Below are 12,291 nucleotides of genomic sequence, written 5' to 3' on the forward strand. Positions count from 1 at the left end.
TTTAAACAAAGCGTTCCTCATGTAAACAATGTGCCTCATGAGGGATCAGTGTGATATAAAAGTTAAATAAAGAAGGATTAGTTTCAGCTGGATAACAAAAGGTATAATAGCTTTGGAAGTTTTTGAAAAATGAAGTAGGCTACTTTTACATAAACAGCTCTGACCTCTAAAAGAAACAAATGTGTCATATTTTCTTTCCAAAATACACCAAAATAAAAGTAATGAGATTTTAGAGGCAGAAAGAAAACCATTTTATTACATTAAAATGTTCCATACAAACTATGCATACACACTAAGTCATATTGCTTTCAGACACATTTTTTTTCTATATATTTTTCCCCAGAATACTTCAACAACTTTGTAACAAAATGTAAGTACAACATTTATGAAAATATATATCTCTAAACAGGGATCTTCAATCTTGACAATACAAATAATACAATAAACACATTCAATACCAGTATGTGAACTATGTTTTGCAAACATGTAGTTAAAAGTCATTCAAGTTACATAACATATAATATACTGTTCAACTGCTCTCATATCGACACATTCAAATATACTCTAAAACTGGCATTCCAATATAATATTGATGGACTTTGTCAATATCTTAGCAAAGATAATGCATGTTCTTTTTTGTAGTTATGCTAGAAAACACAACAAAGCCAGAAAAGTCCATAAAAGTAACGAATAGGTCACAACACCATTTAACATTCGGAAAACAAATAATAATAATTAAATAAAAAAATAAATAAAACTTTGGCAAATATTGTATGATATCTATAGGTTATAAACACTTTAGTGGGAGAGGGTAATCACACCTGAATACTGCTACAGGTTGTGGGTTGTGAATGGGCCAATGTGTCAGTATTTTCAGAGGTAAACATACAATTTGACGGAATAGCCCTTGAGTTATGGGGAAAAGAGTTTGAATGGGGCATGGCTGATCGTTTTGTTGAAACTACGTTCTTTTGCGACATGCCAGAGAACTGAAGGCAAAAATCGTATAGTTAGCATTCGTGACACGCCTATTAAAAGTCAACCTCGGTGAACAACCCGTTTAAAATAAAGTGCAACCACCAAACACTGCCTTGGCAAACACCATTTATAAATAAACTTTGTTTATGATAATAGTCTATTCGTAAATATCTCTAAGTCACCTATAACATGAAAGTACAAAGTATTATTTTTTTCAAGCACACATTCAACCTTTACCTCACAAAGAACATGAGCTAACAATTACAAATACACGTTTGTATAAGAACTGTTAAGGCGTAGATACTCTTGGTGAGATGCTACACGTGACTATTCAATAGTGGTTTAGTCCTCAAATCAAAACTCGACATTTGTAGCTTGGTACAGTTGTACCGTCGTTTGATACAATGAGTTACACATTCTTTAAAAGTAATGCCATTAAAAGTGTTAATATCTTGGATTTACTGCTATTAGAGCAATTGCCACACATGGACTTTCATTTTCACTCTGGTCACAGAAAGTCTAGAATGCATTCTGAATTTACTAAGTAGCTCATAATGACTCCAGACTATACTCTGAATACTGAAATATACTTTCCAATGATCCTCATTTAGATGCTGTAATTCCAAATTAACCAAATTTGCATTCATTGTATGCTGAATGTTTATCGTAATGATGAATATTTGTATCAAGGTATTTTTGTTTATAAATTCCCTGCAATTTTTTCTTTATCAGTTTCTGTAACAAAGAAAAAGTTAAAATCCAGGCACTCACTTTGATTGCATTTAGCACAACGGAACATTTTTTAAGTAGTTGCACAAACTGCAGCAGCCAAAATAGATATGTACACATATGTACATAAGTTTCCATTTTAGTACAGTACCAGAGGACGTTAATAAACAGACACAAATTAACATTTTCAAAAAAAAAGAAAGAAAGAAAAAAAAGGCAGCAACACTTATATGGCTACAAATGTATTACATTTCTCTATGCTTCTGTATAAAGTGACATTATGGCTTGATTTGACTAAACTCATACAAAATCTGAACTATATGGCCACATTGGCATACTCATGAGAAGGAAGAACATATCATAAAGCCGATTGGACTGGCTTTTGCAATGAATGGCATTTGATTAATTTGTACCTTAATATGATATTGAATTCGGCGTGACAGTAAGTTGATGATGGATAAGACAAATCAAGGTGACTGATTGCAGCTTAAGTGCAGCTTAATAGCAATTGGCCAGTTGCTGTTGTTACCCAGAGAACTGATCTGTGCAGCTGAATCAAAGTTGCTGTAAACAATAATCACCTGTATCCAAACCTGGCCTTGTTCCTTTATGCCCATAATGTCCTACAGAGGGCGCTCTCATTGCAGCAGTTCAGTTTTCTTTGTGGGTGTTGTGGTCTCTGGCTCCCCACTGTCAGACACATTGATAGGACTGTCCCGAGAGAAAACCTCAGTGGATTCTCTCCACACACAGTCAGCAATGGTCTTGAAGGCATTGGTGCTACACTTGGGTCGTACTTTCTGTGAGGCATTGTTAACAATTTGCCGGCTGTTTGAGGTGGCAATTTTGATTTTCAGAGCAGCATCCACACGGTCTACAACTGTGTAGGTGCCAATGCTGCCATCCTCAAATCCCACAATGATGTTAAGAGCTCGCTGTGATAGGCACAGATAGGTTGGTGTTTTGTAGAGGGAACAGGTCCCGATGCTCTTACCGTCCGCCAGTCTCATGACAATCAGACTTGAAACCACACCTGCATCATCATCTTCATCACAATTCCGGAAACAGATGTACACTAAGTAGCGTCCATCCCGTGAGAGCTTTTGCCGCCATATTATGCCAGCAGCATGGACCAGACGCAGTTTACCACTGTGCAGGTCTAGGACATTGATGTTCTCATCACCTTTAGACACAATACCCAACTTTCCATTGGGTGATATTTGGAAATCTTCCAGGTTCTTTAAGAAGTTGCTGGGCAGCTGCACCCGCCTACACACAGACTCATCGGCGACACTCCAGATGAAAACAGTTTCGGTGGAGGTGATGAAGACTACATAATCTGGACTGTCAGGGATTAACTTGAAGTTAACAATTGAGATCCCATCATCACAGATAAATTTTTTGGAAACACTTCCTGACCACAAGCTAACAGCCAACAGCTTATTCTTGTTGGTGCCCACAAGGAATGTGTTTGCTGTGGTAATGAGGGCATGCTGGAGTGTTACCAGAATGTTGCACACCTTGTGACCAGTGGCGAGCCTCCAAACACGAGAGGCGTTCTGCTCGCAGAGGGACACAACAAACTGATCATTGTGTGTTATGAGAAGCTGCGAGATTCTCTGGCCATTGATACGGAATATATTCTCACCTGTGGTCGTATGCCAGATGTACTGACTACTTTTATCATCAGATGTCACCATTAGGTCACCTGATGTCGTCAGGACGCAGTTCTCGACGAGTCCTTCATGCTTGAACACCATCTCAATGAAACCTGTGCTGTAGTTCCACTTGTGAATGACCTCTGACCCGTCCGTGGTGTATACAAAATCCTCTCGGCCAGAGAGCTGCAGGCTTTGGATAGGTTTTCCAGTTTTATCAATGTTCGACATGGCTGTTATAATGTCGATGTCCCACACAGAAAGCACGCCACTGCTGGCCACAGACAGCAGCAAGTTATGGTGTGTTGATTTGATCAGCTTTACAATGGCTCCAGATATCTCTATCAAGCTGGCCATGCACTGCCCACTGTCTCTCCTCCACACAAATATGGATGATGTGTTTTCCATGGAGGCTATTATACTTTGGCTATTCTTGGAGAGAACAGCCGCCACAAACTTTTCGGTTCGCTTGGCCTTGAACTTCTCTGCCATCTTCCAAATCTTGGTGTCCAGCACCTCAATGCTTCTCGCTTTGCAGATGAGGATGGATCGTTGATCCTCTGAGAGCTCTATGCCCACCACCTCACTCTCATCTCCTCTGCAGTCATAATCCTCCATTAGCTTGGGATTTATGATATCTTTGGTGTTCCACACAGAGAGACTGCCCTCATTGTCGATCATCACCATTTGATTGATTGTGTCTAGAATCAGGATTGACTTAACAAAACCACCAGAGAATTCAGAAGTCATTGTGGCAAGCTTGTCCCCACTACCAAGGTGGAATATGGTGGTCGTGTTGAGATACTGTCCACAGAAAGCATACAATCCATCTGGGGAACACTGGACACAGGTTACCTCATACCAACAATGGAATTGATACAACGGCCAGCCATAGAGCAAATCAATCACATTGACATCTTTGCTTGCCTCTAACCAAGCTAAGGCATGGTGGCTGGACAAGGTGAATCCATTGATGAACGCCACCCCACCAGTGATGCCACAGTGCTTGGACCCTTTTACCTCGACCTCAGACAACAAACAGGACTTGTGGTTATCGTAAATGAGCAGTGTATTTTTTGTAGTGGCCACTACCAGATACTTCTCATCTGTGGTTAATCTGATGCCAAGAACAACTGACTTTGCTGTGTCTATCTGTCTTAGCAGCTGTCTACTCTCAACATCCCACGTGCTGACGGATCCATCCTCGAGGGCTGCAATGACTATGTTTGGAGCTAACGTAGGCAGAATCTCCACAATTTGCATGTAGCTAGAACAGAGCGGTAATCTCTCAGGACTGTAAGTGACATCCATGGAAGAATGCAGTGGCACAATGGAGCAGTATTTAGGACCGTCCTTGTCACACTCAAGAAGTAGGTGTCTGAGCTTGGGAAGGGATGTGACAACCGGAAGGAGCCTTTGCTGTAGCTCAGCAGAAAGTGATGCAGGATTTTTTGTCACTTTGAGCTTTATACTGCGGAGTGTGGTTGCGAGAAACTTTAGCTCCTTTTCTTGTGTATAGCTGTAAGCTAGGTCAATGTCTGACAGGGCCTTGTCAAACTGTCCTATCTTTATCATAGTGTAAAGCCAGCTAAAGTTCATGATGACACCATACATGAGATCATCTGTTCGGCCGCTCCTTGTCAGGTGGTATGTGAGCTCCGTCATCTTTCGGTGGTTGACAAAGAAGATGTCCGGCTCCAGCAAGTTACACTGGAACACCCAGGGTTGTTCGGGTGTTTGTCTGTCATAAGAATGCTTGTCAGCAGAAGCTTTGTCATGGCCATGAAGGCTCTGCTGTTGATGAGGGTTTCGATGCTGGGAGATATTCAGTGAAGCAAAATGATTATTGTCGCAGTGGAATATCTTCTTTCTACCACCTGCCCATGCCCCAAGGAAGTATTCAGCCAAAAGGCTATGCATTTGATGCACATCTTCTTCATTACTGAGGTATAGCTTCTGTGCTATGAGATGCAGATGGCGATTTGCCCACACCATTAGTGTTACATTACGGACCTGACGCTCCACTAAATAACCTTCAAGTTCTTCTTTTAGCCGGGCTATGAAATCATAAGAAATACGTAGCGGGCTTTTAAGATTAGAGCTCACCATGATGTCCCCAAGGACACTGTTGTCCAAAGATAAAATATCCTCTAGCTCCAGCTCTGTCAGGCCTGCCCGTGCCATCGTGATGTAGCCCAGTGCCCGAATGACAAAGCGTGAGCCAAGCTTGTTTTCAATAGAGTAGAAAAGCTGCTCAATGCTTTCGTGCACTGTGGAACACAACGATTTGTCATCCACATCCTTGTGCGACCGCCAGTGAACTACCTCACGGTAGATGAGATTGACAAACATGGGCAGTGTACATTTAGCCATTGCCTCATTTACATATATCTGTTGGCCAGAGGTCACCTTCCTTTTGACACCCAGAAGCTGCTGTTTAAGTGTCTGACTGCAAGCTTTGCGATCTCTTTGCATCAATTCAACATAGCCATCCTCGTCATGTATCAGGCAACGTAGTTTCTGCAGTATCCCATGCTTGTTGGGCAGGGTGGACACTACAATTCGGACTGTACGTGGTAGGTGGACAGGCAGCCACCACAGCTTTCGGGCCTCGTCAACATCTGACAACTGCTCCAAGGCATCCAGAATGATGACAAGAGGTCGGTGGAATGATGACTCCCCGAGCAAATTCACCAGCAGTTCCCTCATCTCCTGGATCTTGTTTGGCAAGAAATGGATCAGGCACCGATAATTGATGGCAATCTGCTCACAGATGCTTTGTAGCAGGGTGCGGAGGTCAGTAGAGAAGTCAGTGGAGCCGATGAATCTGACAATGACCACTGGGTCTGTTTCTGGTCCCATCTCTTTCTGTAGCCACGAATAGGCCTAAACAAATGAAAATGAAACAGAAGCTCAGAAATACAGCATTCATGTACAGTTTACTGAATGTTCTCCAGTATGTTAAGTCATATAATATTTACAATTAGGACATATACAATTAGGAAAAGCTCAAGATGTTATTTTGTGCAAAACTGATCATTTTAGTTTCAGTAACTTGGTCATTTGAAAATAGATATGATCTACCTAAAATGCAACTACTGTCTACATTATTAATTAATGTTTAACAGGATGCTGTGTCCTGTTCTTATAAAAACACATGTGGTTAAAAATCCAGGAACTGCTGTGACCTATAAATATGACTTTAGCAAACAAAACTTGAGTGACTCCATCCATTATTTAGTAGATCCACTGTACACTAACCTTAACAACTCAGAGTGTGAGGATGGAAAACCAAGATGAATGACTGTATAGCAAATAATCAAATGTGCTCAACAGCAATAGAGTCAGCACTGGATTTCTTGTGCCAAGGATTTTCTAAATCAGTTTGAATTGTTCCCTCATCCTTAGCACAATGCCACTTTCTGGGACATGGTTAAAGGGTGCCCCCAGCTGTGATTCAGGGAAACATGAAATATTATTTATCTCTGTCTGGAGAGGCTGACAATTAATGATAAAATGCTTTTCTGAAGCCACCATTTTCAAGAGGACTGTGCATTTGTGTGATTAGCCAAGGGGAGTGTGTGTGTTCAGATTGCTGCTTGAATGCATCACTGTGCTCATATTGGCTGCATGATTCTTAGTACAGTACTGCCCTGACATGGGCAGTGTAAAACATGCTAGCTGTGCCATCATGCTAGGAGTAAGTAACTGATTATAAAATGTGCACACAATGTGTAGCCATGTAAATTCCATTTCACATATAAATATTTTAGACTGTCCGTGTCTCTGTAGTGTGTATGTTACATAGAAGGACAGTGAGAGAGAGAGAGAACATAAGCAAGGACGAGGGAGTTAGTCAAGGTCCCCAGGCTCATCATCTGTGAACTAACATTAGAGGCTGAGGTCTATGACGGGTTGCCATGGGTGACGGGAAATGTCAACACTACCCTTCCTCCTTTGTTCCTCGCCCCCAAACTTATCAACACAGTCGACTCTGACCATCAACGCATGACACACATACACCACTGATCTCCAAAAGCACTAAATATTGGCTGAAGCTGACAGATAGCTATAATTATATCTAATTATTATTATCAATTAAATAATATCAGCGATTGTTTAAGCTTGTAAATGCAATGATCTGTTTTTGGATTACTGTGTACCTCCAGATACTCATGGGAATGCAAAAAATCCTTTTACGGTTGACAAATTCATGTAACAGTAGCCCAAAATACCTTAATGTTAATTTGAATCTCATGCCATGACATCAGATATTAAGTCAGAGGAAGCAAAGAACAGCTTTAGGCAAAATACAGGCATCCTGCAGCATTAATCTAACATGTGCTGGCATCCAGATGGCCTTAAAAAGCAGGTCAGTATGTTCACACTTGCTTTCTACACCCCCGCACACACACACACACATACACATGCATACTATACATGCTTTTCACCTGTTTTGCCACTTCAGCAAGTAACAAGGTCTTTCCAGTGCAGGGTCCTCCATACATCACTAGGGGAGTTATTCGACCACCTTTAGAGGGGTACAGGTACTCCTGGACTATGTCCAAAGCTTCACTCTTGTACACATAAAAAGATGAAAACGTCTTGCACAGTGACAGATGCTGTATGATTTCGTCATAGAGTGTATCTGTCTCTGTGTCAAAGTTCTGTTGGACCGTGGCCTGGATGATATCCACCATGTCTTCATAAAACTGTTTACACAGACCTTCGACATAGTGGCTCTCTACTTCCTGCGAGTAGCCGAGTTTCATGTCACAGTGAGTGACCGACGAATAGACTCGAAGATTGGAAGCTGCCACCACCATCGGAATGAACTCATCTCTGACCTTCAGAAGACGCTCGTAGGCTTCCTGGTTTCTCATGACACGGTCTGCGCTCACAACGATGTCCATGTAGCGTGCCATCTCGGGGAGTTTAGCGAAACGGTCAAAGTTGGATATCTTCCGGATGTAACATACACATTTCTTGAGGAAGGCAGGGGTCTGCTTGCCTAATGCGAAATCCAGTTCATCCTCTAATGCTAAAAGACAGGAGAAAACAGAGAGCATAATAATTACCCAGTTCTGCACGACTGAATGTTTTAGTTTTATTCATGGTTTTCATCTCTGCCACTATTTACTCCCAAAACACTTCAGTAGCACTTTCAGAAAACACACTTAATTTGATGTCATGAGGTGAGCGCTTCCCCCACGTTTGCCAGTCTTTAGCAAATGATTAGATCCGTCTCTCTGAGCCGCCTTTAAGAAAAACAGTGATATGATCTCTTAATCCAGCCTTGCCTGGTTTTATCAAAGACCTCCAAAGGCAGCATTCCAGCGATAGCCTGCCAACCTCGTCGGCTTAGTATCGCATACTTGCAGCTTGTTTTGTAAACGAGAAGAGAGAGGGATGCAAAGATGGCAAGTAAACAGCTGCAAATCCCCCAGGAAAGAGTTTCCTCATTTAAATCTCATATGCATTTTCCTCACACTCTGATATTAGTAATCAAAATAGAAAACATGTTAAAAAACCCATAGGGTTCAACTGCTTAAGGATTTTTTGGTCACACTTTATATTAGGTGTCTTTACCTACTATGTACTTACATCAAAAATAAGTACAATGTACTTATTGTGTTCATGTTGTATTCCAAAACACTTTTGTTGCTATTGAGGTGGGATACGGGTTAGATTAGGGACAGGTTTGGTGGTATGGATAGATTTGAGGGTGGGTTAAAGTGTAAGGGAAGAGTCAACAGTGCAATTATAGATGTAATTTCGGAAATTGATTACAGCTGTAATTACATGCAGGTATTTTTAAAATGTAAGTACAACGTAAAAACATATACGTACACAATAAGTGCATTGCAGGGGCGTTTCCTCCGAGGAGGCAAGGGAGGCAGTGCCTCCTCAAAAAAACTGGAGAAAATAATCGATATTACAAAAATAAAACAACGCAAATGTTACAAAATTTGACATTAAAAAGTGTAAGTCACTTGTTTTTCTAAAGAAACACTGTCAAACAGCGACACCCCAAGTGAAGTTACAGCGGGACGTCCGCGTCTCGTGCCTACCTTCAGCTCATAGAAACAAAGCAGAGCCCCCAATGCATGTGGTGGGTTTGGTGGGGGGTAACTGAGAACGAATGGGGGAAAGTCACGTGAGAGGAGGCAGTGCCTCCATCGCGCTATGACTGGATATGATCGGTTACGATTGGACATGATTGGTTTGTGCGATAAATCCCACCTCTTGTTTTTGTGCGCGTTCTCGTCGAATCGGCCTGAATGAAGACAGTGATGGGAAGACTAATTAAAAAGTAGTAAACAACTGTCACTTACATATTACCGCTTTATTTCATATCAAAATCAAACTCGAAATGGCCTGAAAACATGATGACTGCGGGGGTTTTTAGTGAACAATCAGCGTGGTGAAATTAAAGGTACATCTTTGTGTCTGTGAGTGAGTGACCAGTGTGTACAAGCTTGATGGCTGCTGAAAATAAATTGACTATTAAAAAGAAAAGCTGAATATTAGTTTATAAATAATATATATTGTTTAAATTGTTACTGCCTTTAGTTATTATTTTGGAATAAATGTAAAAATGCATAAAAACACTAACTTGATGAAATTTATACTTGATTTTAATAAATAGAACATTACATAGTGTAAAAATACAAAATAGAATTGTATTTGGTCTCTCTTTTTATGTAATGTTAACTTAACCAGGAAAATTGTGTAACAGGGACATAAATGAGAACATTGCCTCCTCATTTTAAAACACCACCGCACACCACTGGTGCATTGTATCAAATTATTAATTTAAATGTTAGTACATACTAGTTACAGACACCTAATATAAAGTTGGACCGTTTTTTTTTTTTTTTCTGGTCCCAAAATATATGACAAATGTATGACAAATGATGGATGGATGGATGGATGGATGGATGGATAGAAAAATATATTAGTACCATTCAAGTACATACAGTACTTATTCAAAATAAGTACTAAATCAAAGTGCACCAATTGTATCACTTCTGGCATTTCATAACCTCTGAACTAAGTATTTTATAAGATCATTGTACTTGACTTATGAATCTCCATAGTAATTGGAGCAGTCAATGTGAATCCACTCTGCACAACTTCTTTCCCCTCATTTATGAAAAATAGTGTTGTTACAGTTCAGATAGACATTCTGAATTTTCCTCCAATGCTAAACAGTGTTTTTGTGGGTCTCTTCATAGGGGCTTTTTTTTTTTTTTTTACCTCAAAAACCATCCTTGTGCTTATTTAACAGTTAGTTAAAAACTTCTTTTTAAAATATGTTATAATTTATACATTTAATGTAATACATTTAATACATACTAGATCAAATTACCTCAAACTTGATCTTTTGTCATTACATGTGATGTCTAGTGTTTGGATCAAGTAACGGATCAAGAGGAGACAGCGGCAATCTGATCTCAGACCAACATTTCTGTCTTTTATTTTTGTTCTCAGAGATCACTTGCAATTTTTTTTTTTTTTTTTGGTGAAAACATTGGGAGAGGTTTGCAAACCTGCAATGCGATACCTATTTCCAGTGATGCTTTTTAATAAAGACCCACGAGATGCCACATTCGTCAGACATCAGAGAGGGCACACAAGCAGTTCAGGGAAACGCTCACTGATGCTCTGAAGTCAGACAGAAGACCTCAGTTTTAATGAAAGGAAATGCCTCTCTTAGGGGAGCCTCTGAATGTGGTTGTTTCATATCTACTGCATGTTGAGAAGAAGACTTAACTGTATCAGTGATTGAATTATAAGCCCATGCTCCCAGAATGACATAAAAGAGCGAGCAGTAAATCTGTTCTTTCTCCGGTGCCGACCTACTGTCTCTAATGTGGGGTATGGTGATGAGACTTAACTGTATCACTGAATATTGGATTAACCTGGATGAATTAAGTTAGCCTGATTAGATCTCCTCTTATGCTGGCTAATGCAGGCGAATTTTAATTTAGTCACAATGACTTTCAAGAGCAGGATAAAAATAACATTTACATTCATTATGAGCTTTGAATGCAACCTTTCCCTGAAACCATAAAACTATAAACTATGACTCTGTTGCATGATACAGCCTTTTTAATTATACATGTAATTCTATAGACAAGCAACCTAAATGTTAAGCATCAAGCACCACTGAAATGTTCAGAGCAAAATTGTGCCTTCTAAGACTCTCTGATTTCCTTGATGTGGCTGACTGGTGCTTGGAAATTGCTTCACACATTGTGTTGTACACAAAATATACACACACATACACAAACACACATTTTATGGGGACTTTCCATAGATGTAATGATTTTTATACTGTACAAACAGTATATTCTATTCACTACCCCTAAACACAACCCACAAAGATAAAACTTTCCGCATTTTTATATTTTCAAAAACATAATTTAGTATGATTTATAAGCTGTTTTTCTCATGGGGACCAAAAACATGTCCCCACAACATTTCTGGTATTACTATCCTTTGTGGGGACATTTGGTCCCCATAACATAGGATTTACCAGGACCACACACACACACACACACAAAACCCAAAATTTGTCTATTTTTGCTTATTTCGTCATGAAAATAGTTTCAAACAAAGCACAGCAGAACTGTGTCTCTGAGTAACACAACGGTGTTTCATTAATGAATCCATGTTTTTAAACAATTTGGATTTCAACAAACCATTCATAAAGACAGAATTCGTTCCTAAATGAATCAGCCGTTTGAATGAATCGGTTGAGTGAGTGACGTAATGATTATCTCATTACAGCAACACTTGCCGCCACCTACTGGCAGTTTTAGTTTCATATTTAAAGTATCAATTCTTTAAAAAATATGAAATTGTAATTACAGTATAAATTCATGCCACCTCTAAGCTGCATTAAACAACATTAAATACT

The 12,291-nt window shown here is 39.8% G+C and overlaps 1 protein-coding gene across 3 annotated transcripts in view; it reads right to left on the reverse strand.

Annotated features, from left to right (window-relative positions):
* Positions 1-227: 227 nt before the first annotated feature.
* Positions 228-12,291, reverse strand: part of LOC127516635 (NACHT and WD repeat domain-containing protein 2) — a 64,053-nt gene continuing 51,989 nt past the window's right edge. For all 3 annotated transcript variants that reach the window (XM_051901417.1, XM_051901416.1, XM_051901418.1), the window contains 2 exons: positions 7,817-8,406; positions 228-6,251 (listed from right to left, as the gene is read on the reverse strand). In XM_051901417.1, the coding sequence (XP_051757377.1) occupies positions 2,346-6,251; positions 7,817-8,406 (4,496 nt within the window). In that variant the 3' untranslated portion in view covers positions 228-2,345. The remainder of the gene's footprint in view (positions 6,252-7,816; positions 8,407-12,291) is intronic.

Source organism: Ctenopharyngodon idella, chromosome 7 (assembly GCF_019924925.1).
Source record: "Ctenopharyngodon idella isolate HZGC_01 chromosome 7, HZGC01, whole genome shotgun sequence".
In the NCBI taxonomy this organism is placed as follows: domain Eukaryota; kingdom Metazoa; phylum Chordata; class Actinopteri; order Cypriniformes; family Xenocyprididae; genus Ctenopharyngodon; species Ctenopharyngodon idella.